The sequence below is a fragment of the Prunus mume genome, linkage group LG7 (assembly GCF_029339155.1).
Source record: "Prunus mume cultivar Tortuosa linkage group LG7, ASM2933915v1, whole genome shotgun sequence".
NCBI lineage: Eukaryota > Viridiplantae > Streptophyta > Magnoliopsida > Rosales > Rosaceae > Prunus > Prunus mume.
In genome coordinates, this window is record NC_142704.1 from 15,727,341 (window position 1) to 15,754,988 (window position 27,648).

At 35.3% G+C, this 27,648-nt stretch overlaps 2 protein-coding genes across 4 annotated transcripts; one reads left to right on the forward strand and one right to left on the reverse strand.

Moving 5' to 3' along the window:
* The first annotated feature begins 11,203 nt into the window (after positions 1-11,203).
* NRT1.5 (nitrate transporter 1.5) lies at positions 11,204-15,935 on the forward strand. Its single transcript, XM_089055910.1, has 5 exons — positions 11,204-11,359; positions 11,628-11,742; positions 13,478-13,695; positions 13,812-14,371; positions 14,674-15,935. Exons 1-5 carry the CDS (start codon positions 11,333-11,335, stop codon positions 15,545-15,547), a joined length of 1,794 nt encoding a protein of 597 aa, XP_088912036.1. The 5' UTR covers positions 11,204-11,332; the 3' UTR covers positions 15,548-15,935.
* A 495-nt stretch (positions 15,936-16,430) lies between these two features.
* On the reverse strand, positions 16,431-24,554 carry PKP3 (plastidial pyruvate kinase 3). 3 transcript variants are annotated; one of them, XM_008240116.3, is made up of 12 exons: positions 24,123-24,554; positions 23,220-23,504; positions 22,536-22,701; positions 20,875-21,009; positions 20,647-20,757; positions 20,457-20,545; positions 20,262-20,324; positions 19,304-19,479; positions 18,312-18,414; positions 17,933-18,081; positions 17,049-17,066; positions 16,431-16,858 (listed from the first exon to the last, which is right to left on the reverse strand). In XM_008240116.3, the coding sequence occupies exons 1-12, from the start codon at positions 24,351-24,353 to the stop codon at positions 16,843-16,845; spliced, it is 1,542 nt and encodes a 513-aa protein (XP_008238338.1). In that variant the 5' UTR covers positions 24,354-24,554; the 3' UTR covers positions 16,431-16,842. The 3 variants fall into 3 exon arrangements, with proteins under 3 accessions (XP_008238338.1, XP_008238337.1, XP_088912037.1); XM_008240115.2 differs by having other exon boundaries at positions 16,958-17,066; positions 24,123-24,553; XM_089055911.1 differs by lacking the exon at positions 17,049-17,066.
* Between the last annotated feature and the right edge of the window lie 3,094 nt (positions 24,555-27,648).

Genomic DNA, 27,648 nt, shown 5'->3' on the forward strand with positions numbered 1-27,648 from the left:
CTTTGATTGGCTTCCACAACAGCTTCTGTGGAGGCAAACCATAATATTAGCTTAGTAATGGGTGAATTGAGCAAATCTTAGGGTGGAATCCTCTTATTTTACAGAACTTGAGCATCTTGTTCGATTGGGCTGGTTTTGAGCTTCCAACTAAGCCGAATCCAATTTGTACCAGGCACGTAATCCTGCAAAGGTGAAAGGTTCTCAAGAAGAATGCAGGAGGGCTTTTTAAAGAATCACTAGCCCAATTTTACTTGTTTCTTTTTGTTTTTATAATTAAATAAAAATTAATACACAAGTAAATCTGAGACCAATAAGCATAATCTCTGATACTCAATTGTTGAAGAAGAAGAGTGTATGATTTATTATAAACAAGATATTAATATTATCCAAAAACTATTGACTCCTGATACTCACTATCGAAGACATACCTCGTTTGACTTTACATGTTACATCAATATTGTCTTCAACTTAATTAACCATTTTCAGTATGTTTAAATGTAAAGTTTTATAATTGTTCGATATGGAATATTTCATTTTGATCCACACAATTTCCCTTTGTTTTTTTCTTTCTATTTTCGATTTCCCTAACTTCCTAACCCAAAACAATTCTCCCGGAAAACATTGAAGATAATAAAATGGCCCATAGCTCCTGTTTTGTAATGTCTTCAAGACAAAAACAGAAGACAAAGATCTTTTAGTAGATTTAGAATTAAGAACAAAGACTAACAAAGTACTTAATTTCTTTTCGACTCATGAGTAACTCAAGGACTGTAAAATCCATTAACATCTCAAAAGATTTAAAAACTTTCATTGATGATCACTTTGTTTTCCAGCTTTTTGATTAGCCAAAAATACATATGCTTTTATCGGAATCCGCTTTGTGACTTCCTAATCATCAAAGATAACATGCATAATCCTGCAAAGGTGAAAGCTACTGGCGGCTAGAGGAAGGAGAAAAATGAAGGGGCTAGAAGTTCTCTTTTGTATGGTATTAGTTAGGTATATATTTGATAGCTTCTGAGTGGGTTTTTATTTGTTTTTTCTTTCATGAAGTCTGAGTTCATTTTAAAAATAAAAATAAAAAACTTAAATATATAATTCGAGGCATGCCCACTAAGCAAAGGGTTATTGATTTGGCAATAGGATCATATGGTGGTAATATAGTCATCAATTTTGACATATATTGTCCCACATGTTAAGGCAAGGTCGTTACTTTTCCATTCTTAGGGTTGGCCTATACCTTTTTTCATCTTTGTTTTTAGTAGAGTTTTGTGGTTTCCTAATCTCCATGACAGCTTGTATCTCAATTACAATAAAATGGGGATAGTTATTAGAGAATTTCCAAAATATGAAAGAAGAGGTGCAATCTCACTAAGAACATGAATAAATAGGAAAGCATGAAGTCAAAATTTTAGGAAGTTCATTATTTAGTGGAAATTATCTTTGATGAATATTTTGTTCACTATTCAGCTAGTGTATCCGGAATATATAAAAATTTCTCCGAATTTAGTCCTTCCTAATAATATTCATTACATGTCAACGTTATCAACATTATCCATGTAATCGGAATGTCTTATAATGAGGTGCTATATGCATGGGGCTGAAAAGTGACCAAATACCTTTCAACTATAGTCTTAGTTTAACTAATCAAATGCGGTTCATTAATGTTTCTCATGGGTGAGTTTGTTGCTTGCTTGGATCTTTCTTTTTTTATGTATAAAACAAAGACATATCTAAGCATTACAAAAAAGAGTCAATATACGGGTTCATAGCTCAGTGATAAGAGTATTTATCTGCAAATCGGTAGTCAGAGGTTCAAACATCAGTAGCACCTCTCCTTGCCCCTTCCAAACTTTGACCAAAAACAAAACAAAAAACAAAAGCCACAACGAAAAAGAGTTTCATCCAAATTGAATTTCGTAGGCATTTGCAATACGATGTAATTAATGTCTCTCTCTCTAACAAATACAAACATTTGGGGCACTAATTTTCAAATTTTATTGTGTGCCTCCCCCAGCTCATCAGTGCATGAGGTGTATTATTTTGATGATAAACTCCACGTGTTATAATATTAATTTCTTGGATTGCATTTCAGTCCGTCTTCTTCGCATTCACTAATTAGGTTGCCATCATTTTTTCTCTTCTTACCAAATGACTGACACAGACGCACCCGCCAATGATGTCCATTCAAAACAAATCAAACTCATTCTAAAACCAAGCTTCAATGGCTTCCCTCCCAGGAAAAAAGATGGACTTACTTAGGAGAATTGGCAGCTACAACAACAAACTGCTACGTGTTGCATTGACAGTCAATTGTTGGTCCATTTTGGATTCAACTGTCTCGTCCCCTGCAGCCATCCAACTGAGAATATTAAATTTCGTTTGATCTATCTTAATCGGAAAATAATTTGGACCAACTATAGTACATGTATGATTTGGCATCAATAAAAAATAAGATTACTTTGGAGGGTCCATTAATTATGTGAACATGTCCCGAAATGTGATTTTAACAATACAAAAATTAAAAATATTGGACGAGCATCTTTACACATACGAATTAGGTCGTCGAGCTAACATCATGACAGAATTCAGTATCTTATGCTTAATAATTTGAGGCGTTTGTATCTGGAAATGGATCAAATATAGGCATTTTACCTTGCTGGTCTTTTTGGCATTTATGTCAACTGTGGCAACAAAAGCAGAAGGCAGAAATATTGAGGAACACAAACATGTTCTGCCCTGCTTTGTGGGATGACCTAACTAAAATGATTGCTCATGAAAGGCTAATTATAGTGCCCTTACGCCACCCTCCCTCCCTCTGGTTAGACTTTAGATAGGTCTTTGTCTTCCACTAGGAGCTATATTTAATTTTCTTGTTACCCGCAAATTAAGTAAATAAAAGTATTTCATTCTGTCGTGATCTGCAATCAGTCATATCACAAATTATTTAAATAAAAAGTATTTAAATTAAGCAAAAATATTATAAGCGGTGCTGGTGGCGGCGGTTGAAGACCTAAAGATTGCTCTCCTTTGGATATATAGGTGTACGTGCGTTTCCCATATCTCATGAGTTGGTCACTCATTTACAGAAAAAAGTGTATGACTTGCTTTCAATCCATTTATGGTTTAAAGTAAAACATGTATACACGAATTTTATTTATTTTAAGAGAACCTCGACACTACGAGAGATTTTATTCTAATTCAAAAATATTAAAGTTATAAAAACATAAACATCTTTTTTCCTTTTTTCCTTCTTTTAATTACTACGTGTTTGTAATTTACAACTAATAAAAGGAAAGAGGCACCAAGTAGTACTCTAAGAAAAACTAGATTTTTCTTATCATCATGGATTTTAAAAAACTAGATGTTTGTCCTAAAATAAATATAAAAAAATACTACATAATGAGATAATGATAAAGCCTAAGAGCATGGTATGCCAATATATTATGTAGTTTATAAAAACTTTCCAAAATTCTACATATATTGGTGCGTTTTTGTTTTCTTTTTGGAAGAATGAAGATGGATGATTATAGGGGAAATTTATTGATAGAGCTACTGTTTAGCGGCCGGGGAAACTTTTCTCCTCTAGTTTTAAATTCGGCATTAAACAGTAGCTCTATCAATATATAGATTTCCTAAGTATTTCTCAATAAATAGAATTTACAAACAAAAAATAATCATAAAGATAGGTTTCCAAATGATGAAGTCTAAGAGCATGCGCAAATATAGCGCACCAAATCCATGAACAAATTACCCAAGTTGAGGTTGATACACGTGGAAGAGCACGGTTACAAAGTTTTCTTTTTTCAACAGATAGCAATTCAATTATAGTGTTTAGAATAATAATAATAAATCCAGCCAATAGATGAAGGTAGCTAGCTAAAACCTCATAACATTTGTGGTTACAAATGAACGAAAACAAGATGGATTTATTAGGTCAGGCTTCCAACTTCCAAGTGGCTAACCATACCATCATTAATTTACCGAACAAGGTCAGAATCTTAATGATTAAACCCCTTTATGATCTCATCAAGGTTACTAAACCCATCACAAGAAACATGAAATCTGATGATCTGTTGGTGGATTTGGACAATTGGGTTCTTGTCAAAAACACATATTCAATTTGATTGATAAGTGAATTCAAAGATTGAGACAGTACAAGCAAAGCAGACTACACAAAAACTTTACTGTCAGCAGTGGTGAAAACAGGGACAAGGAAGACTATAGTTGAAAGAATCCATGGACGCAGAAGAAGAATTGCCCCCTTTGATGGGGCAGACCAAAGGCTCCGCGAATGGGTTTCAAGCATTGTGCTTGTAAACTTGGACATGACTGAAAAAAAAAAGGTCATTGTCTCTGCCCCATTATAATCTTATGGCTGATGAGCTAGCTAGTGGAGAAGAAGTTATATGTCACGGGAATAGTATGACCCCATTGTAATTTTATGGCAGATAAAGCTAGCCTTGCTAGTGGAGAAGAACTTGTATGTCACGGGAATAGAATTATTTCACTATTCTCAACCAATCAGATTTTATCATGTGCAAAAATTATCACGCGTGATGAAACATGATTGATTTAGAAATAGCAAAACGGTCCATGATACAAAGTTTTTCTCCTGGTTGATGAGGTGCATACTCCATGAAAGCTTAAGCTGTTGCATCAGAATGGATATATTCGTTTTAATTCGGTAACGACGCTGACGTTTTTTTAGGAGAGAGAAAGTGGGATCTGACTAGCTAGCCAAAGCAGACCATAAATTTAACAAATCACAAGAAATGTAGCAATTGGAAACATGGCTACAAATGATAAGCCGAGCTCTCTATTTTAAAATCACTATATAATATGCTTTTCTTGTAGTGTTTGCATGCGTAAGAAAAAATACAAAATTGTAATTCAGGATCTTGGCTTTGTGGTTGATAAGTCAGTGCATGGACAGAATACGAGCCATTGCGTTTCACACTCAAAAATTAGGTATTAATATCATATGAGACAATCCATTGGACAATCAAGCAATAAATCTTTTGAGAACTTGAAGTTTCACACCTACTACTACTACTAATACTGTATAGCTTTGCTTTTTTTATATTTCTGTCCATGCATGAATGTAGCTGGTTATGGGCTGCAAATACCGTAAATAGTTAAAGTGCCAAAATGGCACGGCAAATTTTGAGACAAAGTGGCTTTGTCCTGCCTGGAAATTGCAATTCTGCTCCTGTCATTCCCTCCATGCAATATATTGCCAGCGGTATCCCACACAAATTGTATGAGTGGTCTTGCTTTCTTCCTTTCAAGTTGTTCTGTTAGATGCACGTTATGTCATGCTTAATAGTTGTAATCCTTCAGCACTAGCTTTAACGACTAAGACCCAACGAGATGGATTTTCTTTATTTTCCACGAGAAAAAGCGAGAGTCAAATTCTGATCGTTGGTATGTGCACAGGTTGAATATTTTATCGCTAAAGTTATAAGTCCATACAAAACCTATTGATTTATTTTAAAGAGAAAAGTCAGCCAGAAAAATTAAATATGGTGAAATGGAATGTCATTTGGCCTTAGAGCTATAAGTCAATATAAGACCTAATGAAGTTTAAAGAAATTAATTAGCAAATTAAATACGTTGAAAGATATAAATGAGAGAGTGCTGTATTTGTCTGTTACCATGGACATGTAGAATCAACACAAATAATTAAGTATTTATGAAGGATGCCTTGACAAGTTCATGTGGCTTGAATTGACTGGTGTCAAGTAGATGCGTGTTAGATTAGTTGATTAGGGCAGTAAGCTCGTCTTCTTGCACTCAAATTTGAATGTCTATCCACATAAATTCGATTAATTTTAAAGTAATTTAGACTATCGCTTGTATGAAGAAAATAAATAACTTGTGTGAAAATGAGGTGTAGACTGAAAAACCATGCTCGTAGGTTGATTTAATTTGCCCCTTTAGAAAAAGGGATCATACTTGGTTTTGCTCTTGAGATGGGATATACTTGTGCCATTCTAGAGATGGACGCAAGGGAATGCATAACTGGCATTCTTTTGGTGGAGGAATGCAATGGAACAGATGGTCTTCTACTTGAAGAAGCAAAATGCCAATTAAGCTACTACTTCTGTCAGTGGTCCCCCAAGAGTTGTAAGGTGGCACACATCTTGGCTCAATTTGCAATCAGTTGTAATGATTTTGTTTCTTGGATTGAGGAAGCACCTACTTGGCTGCTCCCATCTCTTTCTGCAGATGCTCACTTCTTGAGTTTTTTTGAATAAAATATTGATTTTCAAAACAAAACAAAAAATTCATAAAACTCAGAAAGTATATATATATATATATATATATATATATATGTTCTATTTGAAAGTGGGAAGAATAATTACATTTGTTAACAACAAAACAACAAAGAATAGCAACTAATTCTTATAAAGAACAGAAAAAGTCAATATTATTAATTCAAAAATTTTGTAGGTCATTAAAGAGATGTAAGAAGGAACTCCTCCTCAATTTTATGGAGCCAAAGCTTTTTCCTTAGACGAAAGTCATTATTTAAAGTACTATTTACTAATTCTCTTGTTTGGTTAGTAAACAAAGCAATTCATAAATTACAAATTTATAAATAAACCCAATCCTAGACATGTATTCATAAAAAAAAAACTCAAGCACTATTTAAATATAGAAACACACCCAAAATCAACCCCAAAGTCAACAATTGAATATTTTTTTGGTGTGTTTATAAATGGGTTTTGAGTATGTGTAATGATGGGTTTTGGGTGTGTTTATAAAGTGTTTTGGGTGTTGGGTTTTTTTATAATTTCAGCTCTCATTTTGGGTGTTTTAGTGAAACTCCAAAAAAAAAACAACTTGGAATTTTAGGTTTTAAACTCAACAAAGAGATATTTAAGAGAGAGAGAAACTACAATCATCATCACCACCAACACCCCCTACTGTCATCGCCTACATCCTACATCACCCATTAACATGACCGATCTCACTCCACCACTTCACCCCACTAGCTGATTTACCTCCCTCCCACCATCCCCCACTATCATCGCCACCATTACTACCACCATCACCGTGCATCTATAGATTGATAGCTCCATAAAGATAAACTGTGGAAAGTTTACCATCTCTAAACCTAAAACATGATCTTATTAAATTCCATCATTTTTAAATTTGTTACTACTTCTCTTGGTTGATTAGTAAAGTGAGAGGATGACGGTTGGAGGTTCAGTTCTTTTCAAACAAGACCTCTGAACCTGATATCATATTAGACAATTATTTGACCTAAAAACTTAGAAAATAAGTCAACAATATATATCGAGCTAACGAGAATTATGTTAGCACTCTTTTCTTTAAAGTATAAAACATTTAAAATGATGGAGGAAAACAAAAAATTCTAGATAGCTTTTATGATAATTTATTTGGTTGGAAAATGTTGTACAGAGATTTTATAAATAAAAAATTTTTGCAATGTAGGTCGACATAGCATCACTCATATTTTAATTCCCCATTTTGGTTGATATATGCATCATTCTCTTCTTAGGAATATTGACTCTTTTTCATTTTATATAATTCTCGTTTCTAAAGTGGATGTGAACTTTATGTGTTTTATTACCAAAGTGTAAATTATAATGACATTATCATGCTCCATTTATCAGAGTTGGCACTTTAAATATATTTAGCATTTTGCGACTATGATTTATGTCACCTTTGGGCTCATGTGAAACATGGCTTTACTTATTTAATTGAGAAGTTAGGAAAAATCAGACAAGGCCAAGGCTGTTTACCAATTTAAAACAATTCTCTTTTGAAACTCTAGCTACAAAGTAGGGATTAATGGCGGGGGCGGCGGGGGGCTTGAAACAAAAGTAGAGATTAATGGCGGAACTATGAATTTTTCAAAGGAGGGGCAATAAGCTCCACAAAAAAAAAATATTTAAACAACCAAATACCCTTAGAATTTAAACAATAATAATGTCATTCATAATTCGAGGAAAAAAAAAATACAAACAAAAACAAAACAACAAAGCCTCTTTGAAATTGAGTTGAGGCATTAGTCGAACACATGATGGGCATTAGCAGAGGCGCAGATTCCGACATCTCCAAGGAATTTTCCGGCACCTCTATCGCTCTGCCACTGGCAGGGATGATGAATCATGATTGCTAAACAATTGCAAATTTTTCAATTAAGTTCAAAAGGACTGCTTGGACTTCGAAGAGCCAAAAACACTCCTTCAGTTCTATACATGGCTTCGGCCCGCTTATATGTTAGCATTGAATGATAAACCTTACTATATAAATATCACTAAAGTATAATTTCTCCCTAAAATTTGTAAGACTATTTTTCATTTGTAGCATAACCAACATCACCTGTGAATTTCACCTACATATATAATGTTCAGCACAAAAAAGAGTTTCGGGCCATCCGATTACGGTCGTTCGGCAAGTTGATCAGATGGTCTCGTCGACACAATGGACATTCCTCATGGGATGTCCTACAAATTTATTCTTAGGACATCCTGCAAGAGAACAATGCTCTTATATGGTACTTTCCAACACTACCTCACTTGTTCTATTTCTTAATTCTTTTATTTTCTTTCCCAAGTAGAGTATAAATTGCCATAAGCATTAGCTTTTATTGAGGGATCCTTCAAATAAGCTTATTTTAGGGACATCTTTGTAGGGCCCACTCCACATTTTATTGTACTAATCCAAACCTTCTATGTTTTAGATAATCATTCAAAGATCATCTCTACAAAAAATCACTTGAATCCAATATCATTTGATCACTCAATTGTGTTATTGAAATTTTAGTACTTTATTGAAGCACATTGTTCATTAATTTTTTAGGACACAATTGGATGTCGAAATGGTTTCCGATTTGTCTAAGTTTTTGCAAGAATGATCTATAAATGTAGACTTAAAAAAATAGATGGTTTAGATCGTTGGAAAAAAAAATTGTAAAATACCCTAAAGGGTGTCCCTCAAATAAAATGATTTGAGAAATCCCTCAATAGAAGATGACTTATATATATATATATATATATATTTAAAGTGGGAGAAGCATCTTCACAAAATTCAAAGAATTATAAAGATGCATGGAAATAATAAGATTAAGAATAACCAAATTCTAAAATGCTATTCCTATCTAATAATGTTTCATAGGAAACAAAGCCAACATAATTCGCAATAATTAAGGTCATGCTTAACTATTGGGAGATCCATATTCTTTGCAGATCTCAGTTGTCTAATTATTTGCATTATTAAAGTCTTTCATTGATTCTGCATGTCATACTTCTTCACTTTATCCGAATCTAATGATATTCTACTTTAATCTAAAACTAAATTACAGGGAGGGGAATTTGAACCCGAATGTAGAGTGGGGAGCACATCCGTTCTAACCAACTTGACTAAGTCCATATTTGCCATTTTAATTGAATTTTAGGAAAGTTTCTTGTCCATATACACCAGTTCAAGTAAATAAAGCACAAAACATCAATACAGCTGAGATTGTCTTGTCTTGTTTTCAATTTGCACGGAGACACATTGGCCAGGCCAGATCATAAATACCATTCTTTGAAGAAAATTTGTATGATTTACAAGAGCTAAGTACAGAAGAATTTAAGAATCATTTCCCTCAAAACCCCAATGTGATAAAAATGGAGGCATATATTAGCCGACATAAGTACAATTCTGTTCATATTGAATTAGTCATCACAAATCACTCATTCTTGATAGAATATTATGAAACAGAATATTATCATGTGTAAGAGAATGTCTTAGCAACTTGAGGCATAAAGTGTAAACAAATGGGTATTATTATTAGTTGCATATAATAATCAAACTTCCACTTAAAAGACAGATATATCAAATACGCGACCAGTTCCCCTGAAGAAGAATATGAACTCATCTTGTGTGATCAAGTGATGTGTATAATATAATTAAGGAATCTTATCCTCTAATAATTGAGCAGCAAAGTAAAGATGTTTTATGCAAATCTATGACTATATGTATATGCATATAACTGTTTTGGAGTACTAATTCTTATGCGGACATCCGGATATTATTATTCCTCCTTGCTTTCCTCTTTGTTTATCATGACGTACGCACGGTAATAATGTGTGGACATTCAGATGAGAGAATAACTAATATATATGTATATGTATATAACTGTTTCGGAGTATTCCTATACTAAATTATAATACATATATGCTTAACTAGAGGACTTTCTCGAGCTAAATGACAAGCTAAGTTCACTGCACAGAGAAGAGTATATTGATTCCAAACTCATTGAAATATTAGGATAATGTCAAGTCAACACGTGACAATATAGACAACCCTTCAGGTGCACTTCATTGTCCATTCCGTTGTGATTAACGGATCTTTATCACACACATGTCATATCAAAATCGTTTATTTTTTAAATCATCATTTAAAAGTTATTTTTGAGAAAAATCAATCAAATTGAAAGCTGTTTAGCAATTCATATTTATTGAACAAATCAACGATTTTAGTTGATAAGAACGATTAAACAATTTCCAATATGATCGATTTTTGCATAGATATCTAACTTTTAAATGACGATTTAGAAAATAAACAATTCCAATTATGTCATGTTCGGAGCGAAATTTCGATATAGGTTATGGTCTCTGCAGTATATGCTACCAACTAAAAGAAAAATGTGGTAGCCTAGGAAGATAATCACTTGAAATATGAAAATTTTCCAGGAAAAATGGAGATAATCAGCAGCATAGGTAGCATCAAATCGCGAATACGTTACAAAATAAAGAGTCAATATATTGTTCAAAATACTCTGTATTCTAGAAACCATTTAAAGGCAGCTTTTGGAATTTTTTTATTTTATTTTTTTGGGTGGGTAAAGGACCCTTGTTTTCAGCAATATTGTATAAAGCATTTGTCTCCACTCCCACCTTTTTGAAAGAAAAAAAAAATTGAAAAACCTGCCCAATTTTTATTCATCTTTCAGTTTTATGTGCACCAAGTTAAGACATTTGAGTCCTAGAAAGTTGAAACACACTTGCCACTACACCACAGTCCAAACAATCTTTGTTTGTTTTTTTTTTTTGTTGGTGCTACTCGGTCCAAACAAGTTGCACCTACACAAAATTGGATGATTTGGTCATGTTGGTGACCCCACTTTCATCTGTCAAATCTCCACCGTCTATTCTCCCTCCCCTTTCCTTTATATAATAACCCCTCACCCCTCTCATTGTTTGTCTAAGTTCTTTCTCTTATTTGGCAATTTGGCACTCTCACCACCTTCCTCTGTCTCACCATCCTCTGCACTCCATTTCAAATTTCTCTACCCCTTCAAGAAAACCCAATGGCTTGCTTAGAGGTCAGCAAGGAGGTGAGAAAAAATGTTTCAAATTACAATGCCCTTCTCTCTCTCTCTACCCTCCTTGAGCTCCAATTTGCTCAGTTTTTTCTTTTCTTATATGTTAAATTCTCTAAGGAACCATCATCTTGTGCACCATGTACATGACTTCCTTTCTTTCTTTTCTGTTTTTTTATTTCCCCTCAAGAAATATTGGACAACATGCATTCTTTGAGCATATAAAGATTGTTGCTATAGTTCTTTAAGAAATATTTTTTCCATTTTTCTTAACAACTTTCAGGGCAAGTTCAAAGAAGATGAAGATGCATGCACTCTGGATGGTACAGTTGATATGCATGGCCAGCCTGCAATCAGAGCAAAATCTGGAAGATGGGTTGCTGGGATCATCATTCTTGGTAAGCTCTCCACAAGAAAACAGAACACACAAATATTTCTTAGTTTATTGGGTTTCTTTGATAGTTTGTGTTAATCTTGAATTCCTTGAAGCTCATGCACACTTTTCTTTTTCCTTTTTTCTTTGGTGATCATTGAATTGGTCATTTTCAAAAACAAAAATTTGGTCACTTTCCAAGGTCCTCTGATGTTGGGGCTTAGTTTGATGTCCTTGTTGCCTTATTGCTTGGTTCTCACTCAGCTTATGTACACAGTAACTTTAGGAAAACTTGTTTATGTGGGCTTTCAAGAACATCCAAACAAACTAGAAAACAGAGTTTATCTGAAATGAAAACTTGTTTATGGATAAGCAGTTGGAAGAAGAGGTTTTTTTTTTTTTTTGGGTGGGGGTGTTGGGAAGAGATGTGATCTGTCAAATACAAGTCATAATAAGTGGAAGGGGAAAAAGACAATATAAGTGCATGGGAGAGGTAACATTTGGCACTGAAAACCAAACCAAGTGTTGCAGAGACTTTGTTTGTTGCATGCTGGGTTTTAGCCACCTCATAATCACCATGTTTTTAGAGAGAGAAAAATAGACATCATAGCTTGAAGAGAGAGAGAAGAGAGAGAGAAGCCTTAGAGGCTTGAGTTACCACTTTAGTTTCAACTTAACGACATGACAAGAGAATTGAGAAAGGGAGTGAAGGTGAGGAAAGCATGCATTCAGAGTAATACGTGCCGGACACGTAATCAGGCCTTTGATCTTCAGTGACGTGGGTTTCTGCCACGTGTTTTTCTTCAATATTTAGGCTAAACAAAATTTTATGGAAGCAATTGGCCCCCCACCACCACCCCCAAATTCCCCAAATTTAATGTCTTCATTCATTTATTTGTAACCGCAAAAACTAGTCTCTGTTTTTTTTTTTTTAAGATTAACATCTCTGGGTTTATGAAAATGTCCTACTTTCCAATATAATTTTGTAAAATTAGGCAATTAATTAATTTAAAGCATGACTGTAAAATCAAATAACTTTGTCACACCCTAAAGATTTTCTTCTTTTTTGGCCTTTTTTATTAAAAGACAAAAAGGGAGCATACCATACAAAGCAACCACGATCACCGCACGAATTTAGGTCAATTTCGGTGTTAAAAAGATAATAAAATAATAAAATTTTCATAGACTTTTATTAAAATATTGCATATTTAATTTAAAATAAAATTGAAAGCATTTGCATGGATGGCCCTTGTCGCAAGTTGACCAATTTTTTTTTAAATTTTCCGAAAGGAACCTTTCTTGCTACCAAGACTATTTCATAGTGAAATGGTTTACACGCCACAATTCCATTAATGCTTATTAATTTCTGGCCGGTGATCTGTTATGGAGGAGTCTGATTTCAGTTAGCTATGATTGAAACAGAAGATGGACCATTTGTTAATAACTGAAACATCTTGAACATGTTTGATAAATTCTAGCCATATGTGGGCTTTGATTTTGTTTTCAAAGAAGTTTTGGGAACTTCTCTTTTCCATTCTTAATGCATAGGACTTTGCTTGGAAGCAACTCTGAAAACGATTTCTCTGATCACCCCGAAAGCCTAAAATTGATGCACATGAAACTTCATTACCCTTGGGATGTTTTGGTTTTTGAATCTTAGCAAGATTTTATTCTGTACAACATTTACTTGCTTGAAACTCCGTACATACTTTATCAACCTTCTGACGCTTCTCTTATTGGACCCTTCGATGAAAAACCAGTGAACCAAGGTCTGGCTACCCTAGCATTCTTCGGAGTCGGAGTGAACCTGGTCTTATACCTAACAAGGGTGTTGCAACAAGACAATGCAACTGCTGCTAACAACGTGAGCAAATGGACTGGAACGGTCTACATCTTCTCTCTTGTTGGTGCTTTCCTCAGTGATTCGTATTGGGGGCGATACAAAACCTGTGCTATCTTTCAACTAATCTTTGTCACAGTAAGTATGATTAGCTTGATTTTTTTTCTTCTTATATGCTCTTGAAATCGGAGCGAGTATGAGTTAGTTTTGTTCTCAATGCATTGTTTATGAGACTTGTGTGCATTTGACAACAGGGTCTGATATCATTGTCACTATCATCCCAACTCTTCTTGCTGAAGCCAGAAGGTTGTGGGAGCCAAGAAGATCCATGTGGAACACACTCAAAGTTACATGTTTGGTTATTCTACCTCTCCATCTACCTCATTGCCCTAGGAAATGGAGGGTACCAACCAAACATTGCAACATTTGGAGCTGATCAGTTTGATGAAGAGGACAACAAGGAGGGGCATTCAAAGGTGGCCTTTTTTAGCTACTTCTACCTGGCTATGAACCTTGGTTCCCTTTTCTCCAACACCATATTGGGATACTTTGAGGATGAAGGAGTTTGGGCCATTGGGTTCTGGGCATCCACTGCATCTGCATTTGCAGCTTTGGTCTTGTTTCTTGGTGGGACTGCTAGGTACAGGCACTTCAAGCCAAATGGCAACCCGCTTTCGAGGTTTTGCCAAGTCTTAGTTGCTGCGATGAAGAAATGCAGGGCGGAGATGCCACAAGGTGGAGACGACTTATATGACGAGGCTAAAAAAGAGTCTTCTAATAGCAACCGAAAGATCCTCTACACCCATGGATTCAAGTAAGAGTGCAGCTTCAATTCATATCTCTGTCTATGTTCTTAAAAGTTGGGTAAACTTTTATGGATTTAGTTATGGTTTTTCGATTTGAGACAATTATCTTCCATAGGCTCAATAAAGCAATCTTGCTGAATTTGGGCATCTTGAACTACAAATTGATCTTCCCATTTTAAGCTCTGATGATAAATGCTATTGCCAACCCAACCAACTGATTGGAAACCAAAGCCTGACAGGCTTAGTTACAGTCAGTTTCTATGACTATTGAAATACAGAGCTAACTCATTTTCATCTCCGTAAACTGCAGGTTCTTGGACAGGGCTGCATATATCTCATCAAGAGATTTAGATCACCAGAAGCAGGGCATTCTCAGCCCATGGCGTCTCTGCCCAATCTCACAAGTGGAAGAAGTTAAATGCATTTTAAGATTACTCCCAATTTGGCTCTGCACCATTCTCTACTCGGTGGTTTTCACGCAAATGGCTTCTCTCTTTGTAGAGCAGGGAGCTGCCATGAAAACTACTGTTTCAAACTTTAAAATCCCACCAGCTAGCATGTCTAGCTTCGACATCCTCAGCGTTGCAGTTTTCATTTTCTTTTACCGACGAATTCTTGACCCAGTTGTAGCTAGAATAAGGAAATCAGATGCTAAAGGGCTTACTGAGCTCCAACGAATGGGCATTGGCCTTGTTGTTGCAGTCTTGGCAATGCTTTCAGCAGGAATTGTGGAGTGCTATAGGCTTAAGTATGCCGATAAAGAATGTCCACATTGTGAAGGGTCCAGCTCCTTAAGCATCTTCTGGCAAATACCTCAGTATGCATGCATAGGAGCTTCTGAAGTGTTCATGTATGTGGGTCAACTGGAGTTCTTCAATGCACAAACACCAGACGGGCTGAAGAGCTTTGGGAGCGCCTTGTGCATGACATCAATCTCACTGGGTAACTACTTTAGCAGCTTTCTCGTGAGTGTGGTCATGAAGATCTCAACGGCAGATGACATGCCCGGATGGATCCCCGGAAACCTCAACAAGGGTCACCTAGATAGGTTTTACTTCCTCTTAGCTGTCCTGACATCGATAGATTTGATTGTCTACATCGCATGCGCCAAGTGGTACAAGAGTATCAAGTTGGAGGGAAGATTTGAAGTAAATGATGATGAGCAAGGAAACTTCAAAGTCTGATGTATAAAAAACTAAGCAGACATGTTAAGACCTATGCTAGCAACTTATATTAAATAAGAAGAATGAGGTTGGCAACAAAGTCAGGAGGAGTAAGAGAAACCCTTTTCTCACGACTCCTAGCCCCGTTTCTCTCTGTATCTCCGCAGCACCAACACTGTACTTTTTCTACCCAGGAAGTTTGTTTAAAGAGATGGGTAACTTTTGGCTTAGGTCTCACATCTTTCCTCATTCTGATTTGTTTGTTTTATTGCAAGCCATAGAATTAACATGTGCTGGTAGAGAAATCTATTGTAATATGATTGGGCACTCTGTGAAGCTGTAGCACATAACTATGTAAGAGAACTAATCTCTCCCTCCAACCTTAATGAAAGCACCTCTTCTCTCAGAATTAGTTTGCATGTTTCTTCAACAGACATGACCTACCAGAACCTAATTTGGCTACACATATATGAAACACATTTATGGATGAACCATGTTAGTAAAGGATTGACTACAAAAAAGGGCAACCGAGAAAAAGGCATCTTCCTATGATCTGTCTAAGTTTTCTGGAAGACGATTTTCCTAAGCAACAAAGAAAAATGTCAAGAGTAACCAAAGATTATGATAAGTTTTTATCTGAGAAGGATGAAAATTGCAGTTTATCTTCCTGGCAAAATGTTAAGTTCCTCATGGTGAAACTTGGCAAGGATTTTGTTTGGGGAAAGCACCATAAACTAGCAACAAGCCAAAGCTCCATAAACTAGCAGCAATCTACAACTATCACATAACAAAACAATTCTTTACCAGCTGTAGACAAGCCAGAGAAAGATAGATTTCATCATACACACAGAAGACAACTAGGGTGGATATCGGCAAGGGCAATGTTAAAGAAAAGGACCAAAAATAGAAAAAGGAAAATTGCATTCAAAAAGAGAGGTTATGGCTCGAAATGGCATAGATTTACAGATCTGGATCCATAGATTTCTGTGTACAAATATACCTAGAAACACAAACAAATAATTCCAAAATTTTACAGGACACTATTGAAACATCTAAAATTCGTAACGACACAACTCCTTTACATTATCGTTTACGTAGTTCATTTGATCTACCTTGGAACTTGGAACAAGTGTTCACAAGATGTAAACTACTTAAACTGAAACTTCAATTTGAATAAAAGAAACTAAAAGAGAAAGAAAACTCCTCAGAGGTTCAAAATCAACTTTCAACTTTACGAACTTGGATATGGTGAGAAGATTCTCGACGCCAGATTGGTTGCGCACCACTTTGTACAAGAGTAACAAACTGCCCCTCTTTTAAAAGACCTTTAGCCTGTGCAAGTAATAATAATGGCAAAATTCAGAACACATAAGAGTATAATGTAAATCAGATAAAAGGAGACACACAATTGAGAAATAAGTAATCACTAACTACTAATAGCTTTATTGCTCTTGAGAAAGTCTCCTCCGAATCATTTGAGAACTGCATATATATGGGGACGACACCATGATAAAGCACTAACCTCCGCTTAATCCTTTCTCTGCTAACAAGAAATTATGTCACAAATTTAAGAACAAATAGTGAAAAGAAGTTTAAATTGCTCAAAATCCCCAACATAGAAAAAGAATATCGATTGCATTTGCAATAACCCTGTGAGGCAAAAACCAAAGGGAATGTGAATGAAATTTTTTTAATGGCGCAGCAAATCTGAAGAATATGCAGTCTTCAACATGGCAGTTTAACGTAAGTTTAATATTTTATTTTTTTTATAGCAGTATCTGTAGAAATGCTGTGCTAGTACCCAACAGCCTCCATCAGAAATGCTTTTAGCTTCCGCAGTCAAAAGCTTCAATGACCCTAATGCAAACAATTGTTGCATGAAAACTTCTATAAATAAAAGTATACAACAAAAACAGAGACGGAAAACTGGCTGGCCTCTATCAACAAAGCTATGGTAAGTTAAGGGCTATACCAAGGAGCTGGTAATCTTCCTGACTGATCGTTTCTATCTATAACTGTTGAGTAGGAGGTCAAAGAGCAACGCTTAGAGCAGAGAACATTGTATCACCTTTTCTCAGAAGGTTAAACTATTTTTTAGGCCCTTACTTACAGGTAAATGTATAATGTCACATGTATAAAGTTGACATGGTTTTCCGTGTAAAATCTATATTTGAACCGCATGCATGTTCACTATAAGGCAAAAGATGCAAACAAAAGATAACTAAGAATCAACTGCAGAGAGAAAATATACACATATATGTATATGTATTTCATTCATATAAGCAGGACTGACTGACAATAAATGCAGCAAGCTGCAGCATGCCAATCATTCTAAAGTAGAAATTTTTTTCCAAGATATAGATCACATGACAACTCAACATGTGACCTTAAGAATACTGGACTTACTCATTTGTGAAGGCAAATATTGTTGAGCAAGGCCGATAATGACTTAAAAGCACAGCCATGGATCCTGTCCTCGTGAAAACAATGATGGGTGTTTGGAGACTGTTTGCAATAGTTGTGGAATGGAAAGCAAACATTTCCCCCATATGACTCTGTGAAAAGTATCCACAAAGTAATCAGATTCAATGGGTAGATCTCAAATTAACTGCAGAACATGCTAAAATTTTAACCTCAAGCAACCCAGCATCAAGAAGTTCTAAAAATAAAAAGCATATACAACCGAAAAATATCAGACTAAAACGAAACGAAAAAAATCATATTTCCAAAATAACTTATACAGCCGAAAAAGTACCATAATTCCTCAGATGCAATCATTGCGTACCTTATTGGCCCTCAATTGAATTGGAGGAAAAGTGCTAATTGGTAGGCTTGACTCAGTTCTTAAAGCCGCAGTATGCATTACTTTAACAGCCTTCAATGGATGCCTAGATTTAGAATTGCAGAATATATAAAAATATGACGGTTGTTCCACAAATTGTCAGCATTAAAAAAGTATGAAACTTTTCACAAAAATATAAAATAAAATAATATACTATATATAACCGACAAATGTCATTGGCCAAGAATGAGGGAATCCAGAAGAAAGAGAACAACCAAGGTTTCCCGAGTATGTATCAATGTATTAGGCAAGTAAAAATTAACACAAATATAGGATTCTCTTGCTCTCTCACTATTACAGAGGAACTTATAAAATAAATAATTACTTATGGTAACAAAGTCAGAGTTTACCCCAAAATGGGGAACACTCTAATTAATCTTCTATGTCATGGGATGACTAGCTCAAAATCAAAGGTGTTGTTATGCAATAGACTCTAGTGGCATAAAAATAAATAAAACCCAGAAACAATCTTGACAGCTAACTGATACATGACATAGCCCAAACTAGAACCAGGACCAGCATAAAAATTGAATAGATGGGTGTCAACAGTAAAGTTTTTAAATGAGGATTAATAAAAAACTTACTGGCAGTGAAAATATGAAAAGGTATTCAAGCAGGTCAACCTAAACTAGCCCATCAAATATGTCGAAAAAACCAATTAATAAATTATTAACTGGATGAATTGGTATTTTACACATGTCTGCAAAGGTTGACAAAGTGACGAAAACCATCACTGGTCATCCCAGGATTTATAGATAAAGAAAACCAATACTAATGAGAAATGCAATCCCCATATTAAAAACCAACATAATAGAAAAAAAATTTCACATATAAAAAGTGACGCAATATCTACAAATAAATAGATTATAATTTCTATCAAGATAGAAACTGGAAATAAGTACTGTGACTTGCCAAATGTCAACCAGTTGACTTACTTTCCATGGGCAGTTTCTCCAGAAAGCATAATTGCATCAGCACCTTCTTTTACTGCAATTGCAATGTCAGAAACTTCTGCCCTGGTTGGCGTAGGATGATCAATCATGCTCTCCAGCATATTGGTTGCTACAATCACTGGTTTCTTCATACTGTGACACCTTCTAATGATGTCCTCCTTTTAAGATAACACAGGATTCAGTTACACAATAAAATTAGCTTCAAAATCAACCATAAAGGTTAAAATTCAACTTTATCATTTGAAAATGATAAGGTTATACACAGACATAGAGAGCGCATTATTGCTTTGGGATGCAGATTATAGTCAACCATCACAAGCTATGTTATATAAGCAGCAAATATTATCACAGATGCAAACACAGAACATATTGTGACTCTGAAACATCCTATTCTTTACCATCTCTAAGCCCCAGATATTCATTAGCAAAGGTACTATTGATTATTGAACTACTGTCTGGTTTTGAAAGTAGTCTTGAGATCTCTGATTGTATCAGTCTTCAGTACTCCTATCAATGACAAATATCATTGTCTTGAGATCTCTGATTGTAACAGTCTTCAGTACTCCTAGATTCCAAAACTGCCCTTCTCCCATGGTTTTTGCACAAGGTCACAGCCATTTGTTTCCTCTCCACTCCTCTTCCATGGAAATCACTCATCACTTTCCTAAGATCTTAGCTCCCTTAATTGGCACATGAAAAAATGGACAAACAGAAAGTAGGCATGTTACTCAGCACCAATAGAAAAAGTGAAAAACAAAAAGAAGGGTGCACGAAAAGGCTGCCTTCGAGAGGAAGAGGGGTTAAGGCACATAGATAATAATATAGAGTACCACCCAAGATAAGACATAAGGTAACTCAAAGGCCACTCACCTAATTCACAACCCAACTCTTTAGCTAAGATATGCTAGAAATGGTAAAGATACAACTATGATCAAATCACCTGCAATAAAGGAACTTCCTCAATTGGAAGTTCTGCTCCAAGGTCTCCACGAGCAATCATTGCCTATAAAACAGACAGCAAAACAAGAAACTGGATAATAAGTCATTGCTTACGGTAGTACCAACATATCAAAGAAGAAGAATGGCAGGGCTTTTATTGCATGCAAGAAAACAAAAGTTACAAATAAAGACGAACCCCGTCAGATGCAATAATTATCGAATGAAGATTCGGTATAGAGTCCGCACTTTCTATTTTTACAATAACATGAATATCTGCATTGCAACCTACAGAAGAGGCGCAAATTAAGTTTAGGAGACAATACTATAAAGATCCACAAAGAAGAAATGTTAACTGAATAAACTGATAAGAGATTGAAGAAGTTTACCTTTGAGATAATCTTTCAACTCATGGACCACCTCAGCATTTTTTACAAATGAGACAGCATAGAAGTCAACTCCATTGTCCACTCCAAACTTGATATCTTCCCAGTCCTTTTCTGTAGAAGAGACCAATAAAGCAGACCAACAAATTGAATATTGTGTGCCTCTTCGAATTTTTGAAAATCAAATGGACTGATGTTCATATAAACACCAAAAACATTGGTGAAGATTACCTGTTATTGAAGGCAGAGTTGCACTTTTTCCACGCACATTTAAGTGGCGCCTTGATTTTAGTTCTCCGCCATCAACTACCACACATTTAACCAAATCTTTTGTCTTTGACTTCACAGCTAACGACATCATTCCACCTAGCAGAAAGACATGATATATCATCAGGTCTCTTAACCATGTGAGTAGATAAATAGGGAGAGAGAGAGAGGGGGGGGTGTGGGTGGGATTGATATTCCACCTCCCTTGGTTACAACATAATTTATGAGCAGTAAGAAAAGAATCAATTCAAGACATTCTAACCACTGGGATGATAAAGTACAATTACAACTGCTTGAACTTGCTAAATCAAACAGATTAAGATACATATAGACCCCTTCCTTTTTTAAGAAAGATCCCTCTTTGCAAGAAAAAAGATAGACAGCATTTATGGGCCCACCCTGCAATGTTGGTCCCATGATTTGAACCATTCACTTTTTATGTCACCATTTAAGAATCATTGCTACAAAAAATCAGCTAACAGAGACTCATTCAGCCATTTGTTTATCCTCATTATCATTTCAGTGTTTATCTGAAACATTGTGTCTATGTACTTGGTCATAGTTAGATGGCCAAACGGTTTCCAATTGAACTATTCTTTGTAAAGAGATCCTTCAATGAGGAAAGTAGACAGTTCGGATTATCGTATCACGTTGAGGGGTGGGCCCACATGTGATTCCTTAACAGAGGCCCCATCTTCACAAGTTTTCCCTGTAGAAAATATATGACGGTACTGTAGCCGATATGATTAACCTGAGAGGCCACAATTACCACGAGCAAACATATTAATGACGAGGAACACATTCCACACTATGGACTCGACTCAAAAAAAAAAAAAAACAACAAAGGCCATTCGAACAGCCATACACAGTTATTTGAACAGCCTTTGTTATTCTCACCAGTCTGCATGCAGACAATTTCACACCTAATCCATTTCCCGTGTGTGTGTGTGAATGGAAATGTTCTCTCGCCACACAGTGGCATGTTGGTTTGGATCCCTAATTAGGGAGATTCTCTTCTTTTTATCTTAAAGAAACTAATCGAGTATATTTTTATTGTTCATGTTGAGAGTCTGGCAATATAAACAGCCAGAGACTTGGGAAAAGAACATCACCCTATGCCTAATTATACCAAAAGACTACTGAGTTGACTCTTGACATCAGGGTGGCCAGTTTGATTCAGTAAATGGCAAGATGCAGTCGGACATTACTTCCAATACATCTGAAAACTGTCAACATTAGTGTGGCTAAGTTCTTCCTTGATAACTCCTACCCCACCAACTTGAGGTTAACAAACACCAGCTCACTACAAAACTAATCTAGTTCTATAATATTACAGTTGCCATTAAAGTAGACCAAAGCAACAACTCATAATGCACAACAGCTATGACAATAATCTGTAGTTCACTCTCACCAGTTACAGAGTTCCAAAACTTAGTGGAATTGCATGCACAAACAAGGTCCTTCAGTCTCTTTAATGAATTTACTCAAAAGAGTCAAGATTTGATTTACCATACTTCTAAAACCAAAGAAAGACATGCTAACAGAAATATCATATCACATAGTATGAAAAACAAAAACAAATTGACTCGTCCACAAATTCAGCACCCACAAAACATTATGCTTACCATCAACTAGAATAATGTCACCAACATCCACATCATTCACAAAGTCGTCATAGTTTACACTAACTGTGTCCACTGTGCTAACTCCTCTTTTGATTGTAAAGTTAAACTCTTGTCCCTCTTTAAGAATAATTGGTTGTGGTACATCTCCACTTCTAACCTCAGGACCCTGCATGAAGAAAGAAAAATCATATATCAACCATAACCTCAATGGTGATTAGAAAGAATCAGGATGAGATATTCAAAGCCTTTATGCTAAAAAAATTATTTACAATGTGATAAATGTGAGCATTCACTTGAGAGTAGTACACTAAATATTGAGAATGAAAATCTAAACTAACACATGCTAAATGTAAATGAAACTTTTAATCTAGAAGGGGCAATGTTCTGCATGTTTCAAAAGTCCAGTCCTATTTTATGATACACAATTTGGAGTAGTCTACAACAGTAAAATTGAAAATCACAGTTTACATAATAAATGTAAAATTTCTTCATGAAAAGAAGCAGAGTGGAGAAAAAACAAAATCATATGTTAAACAAAAAATAAAAAAACTTTTGATCCACAGCAGGTGAAACAAATGTACCCGCCAATGCAGCAATTCTTGATGCAGAAACCTGTGCTCCTAACGATAAGTTAAATGGGACATGAGCAGGCAAAGAATGAGAGAGAAAAAGCAATCAACATACCTTGGTGTCCAGCATTATGGCTACAACCTTGTCTTCAAATTGAGAGTTGTATTCTTTGACAAGATCAATGGTTTTCTGGTGTGACTTATGGTCCCCATGTGACATATTCAAACGTGCAACATTCATTCCTGTTTCAGCCAGTTTCCATATCATTTCGCGTGAGCTTGTTGAAGGACCAATTGTACATACTATCTTAGTTTTCCTTATACCGTCTGAATATACCTTTGGCTGGTCCATAAGGTAATCATTATCAGACTGAAGTTCAAAAGTTGAGTCAGCCTTGTCCTAAAACAAGACAACAACATTTCAAGGTTATAGATTTAGAACACGCACAAGTGACACTATTAACTGCATTCTAATGAAGCAACCGTCTTCAATACACAAAACATAGCAAAGCTAGAAAAAGCATTAAAGCAGGCAATAAATTTACCATGCATTTACTGTATTTCTAAGTTTTATGCTAGAAAGCAACTTAACTAATCCAAGAATCTGTATTCAGCCTTTTAAAAGGAGAAGGGTATTGCAGTCCCCAGATCCTCACAATGCTAATGTGAAGACAGGTATCATGTTTTGTTCATTTATCCTAAACTTTCTCAGCAACCAAACAGAGCAATATCACGAGAAACTAAAGATTATAGGTGTTTTTATGTCTACTTGAAGTAAAGGAAGAAACTTCAGCCCCGTGTGCCTACCAATTGAAATACCAAATCTAAAATTTCGAAATATTCAAAGTTTTCCACACTCTGAGAGACGGAACAATACAAAACCAAATTAGAACACGCACAAAAGTTAAATTCAAGAACTATTGACAACCCATGTTATAAAAAGGAAAAAAGCAAAGCTCCCCCGATAGGAAAAACAGAGAAAGCATAAAACATGGAAACAAGAAAAAAGCAAACTTACAACGCTCCCCACAGGACCATTGTGTGAGTTAAAATGGACTCTGCTGCTGTCCTGGAAGATCCCAATTGATTTAACAGTAAAGCTTTGCTTCTTCTGAGCATACTTTCTTCTGGGTCTACAGTGAAACGCAGTAGAATCACACAGGCTCTTGGAGGAAGCCAATCGATCAGTGGCTCTAGACCTTTCAGGTTTCAAGAAAGACAATCTTGCGGGAACATTAAGGGTCGCCATTGAAGAAAAGCTCGGAGAAGTGAGAGTGTTTTGTTAATTGTTATTGAACGAAAGATAGAGAAAGGAAGCTATGGCCAAATTGGTAATGGCCCTACGAGCTATGGTGAAATGGAATGAGAGAGGGAAAGCCGAGGACGAGAGAGAGTCTCGTTGGAGCAAAAGGAAAGGAAGAGAGTCTGTCCAGGATTCAGACAGTTTGCACGTTCATTTCTTCTCCTCTTATTTATATTTTCATTTCTTACATGTTTCCCGTTTTTTTTCTGATAAATAATAATATTGGAGACTATAAAATAAAAAATAAAAAGTATAAAATAACATGTGTGTCAATAGCCTAGTATGAATAAATATTTATTTATATTATAACACAAGAATATATATATAATATATTATAATACAAGAATATATATATATATATATTTATTTATTTATTTATTTATTTATTTATTTATAATGAGATCTCTCAAATAAGCTTATTTGAAGGATACCCTTATAGGGTCTATTAGGGGTGGTTGCCGACCAACTATTTGCGGTTTGGTGATTTTTGAAACTGCAATGACCGCGTTTTGCGGTTTACGCAATGCGATAAACCTCAAAATGTGGTCGGTTACCGCGAATTAGCGATTTAAAACCGCAAGTTCTCAAATATTCACAAAAATATAAATTCACAACCTAAATAAATACATATACAATCTCAAATCTCAATTTCTCAAGCATATATAAATTCACAATCTCCTCAACTTCTCAAGCATTCACAACTTAAGAAAATTAAAGTTACACTTCCAAGCATTCCAATTAAAGTTAAACTTCTCAAGTATTCCAATTCCAAATCCTTTAAAGTTACAAACCAAAAGGAAAATACAAAGCAAAATGAATTAAAGTTACAACCAAAAAGAAAAATCCAATTCAAAGTTAATAAAAGTTACAAACTAAAAGGAAAATGCAATGCATCAATGTTACAAACTAAAGTGTTGGTGGTGAGTGGATTTGAAGAACCCCGTTGTATTGTTTGAGCACCAATGTTATCTACAAATAAAACAACATAGTTTAGTACATTTTATTATAAGAAGAAGCATAAATAACATTAGCATAAATAAACTAATTACTTACAAGTTGTCATATGTTTCATTTCCTTGTATAATTCAACCTCATCATCCGTGCGGCTATACTTTGCGGTTTGCGGTAACCGCAAGTTTTAAAAATCAAATACCGCAAATGCGGTTCGGTTCTTAATACCGCAAATGCGGTTCGGTTTACCGCGATTGCGGTTTCATTGCTGTAAATTGTCGATTGGTTTTTGCGGTTTTTCGGTTTTTCGGTTTAAAATGCCACCCCTAGGGTCTATCATACATTGCATTTTATTAATCCAAACCTTATATTTTGTAAATATTCATTCGAAAATCATATTAGCAAAAAAGGGTTATTTACTCAAATGGTTCTCAAACTTATACCTGATTTACATTTTAATTTCTCAATTAAATTATTTGTTCAAATGATCCATCAACTCTATATTATTTGGTCTATTGGTCATACCGTTATATTCGGTCAATATTTCCATTAAATATGAGGGCAAATTAGTCATTTCATCCATAAACTCTTCTTCTTCTTCTTCTTCTTCTTCTTCTTCTTCTTCTTCTTCTTCTTCTTCTTCTTCTTACCTTCCCATCCTCAACTCTTAACTCAATTGGACCTACAATACCTCCAACTCCTCTTTATCCATTGCCTTTGTCTCTACGCCCTCCCAATCTGACAGCTAGGTAGTTCTTTTTCTTCTTCTTCTCATTCCTAGCTCTGCTAGTCTCACCCGACCTCCCCATCCTCAGCTCCTACCTCCACTGGACCTACAATACCTCCAACTCCTCTTTATCCATCACCCTTGTCTCTACGCCCTCCCAATTTGACAACTAGGTAGCATGGGGCATCAACCCCACCTCCACCAAGATGGCTGGGGCACAGATCCTTTTGACCTACAACACAGATGATGGGATCCCAACTGTCAAAACCTTCAACATCAGTTTATACACCTCCATGATACCGGGAAAACTCTCATTTGATTTCTGGGACATCAGCTCCGGATTATGAAAAGTAATATTTGGGTGTTATGATTTTTTTTCTTTTTTTCTTCAAGTGTTTCTAATTTTATATTTATTTTAACCCTATTTTTATTTGTTAATTATGAAAAGTCATATTTACCCTAAAATTTGGTTAAATCTAATAGAAAATTAGATGGTATGACCAATTTGCCGAATAATATAGAGTTGATGGACCATTTGAATGAATAATTTAATTGAGGGACCAAAATGTAAATCAAGTATAAATTTGAGGACCATTTGAGTAAATAACCCTAGCAAAAAATCACTTGAATCCGATATCATTTGACCACTCAATTAAATTATTAAGTTTTAGTAGAAGCATGTTTTGTAGGTTTGGATTTTAGATGTCTAAACGGTTTGGATTTTAGATACCATTTTATCATCTCTGCACATTTTAGATGTCTAAATAGTTTCCGATTTGTCTAATTTTTTGCCGATTTGTCTAATTTTTTGCAAGAATGATCTATGAATGAAAACTTAAAAAATAAATGACTTGGATCGTTGGAAAAAAAATTCATAAGGTACCCTAAAGGATCCTAAAGGGCATCCCTCAAATAAAATTATTTGAAAAATCCCTCAATAAAATAAGAATATATATATATATATTGTGACTCCGATACTACACTATAAGCAGTTCATAATTAGTGACATTTTGGCGTTTAACCCTAAAATAGAAAACAACATAGCCCAATCAAAGTCATATAGTTTTTTAGGGTATTTTTTAATGTTGAAAAAGATACTTTATCAAACACCATAAGAATGGATATGATGAAATTATAACCATGAGGTCGATGGACAAATGCCACACAAAGACATCTATTACTGTTAATAATATAGAAGGTTCCCGGAAAATTCTGGTTCATAAGCATATTCTATGACACACACCCTGACACCCACACAAAAGAGAGAAGAAAACAAAACTGAAAAGACCTGGAATAAAAAAAACGGTGATATGGTCCCCATCTCATTTTATCCAAAAGAAGAAAAGAAAATCAATGAAAATATAAAGTTTAATGACCTGAGCCAGGCGTCCTCCAAACCCTTAATTCCCGTAGTTTAACACTCCCTCTTAAACCCTAAGCCCTAACCCCAACCACCACTCCACCGCATTTCATTTAAATGACGCAATAATTTGACATAATGTCATTATTTATATGATGAAACGACGACCCAATTTCCACTTTGAAATCGAGGTGTATCCGGAC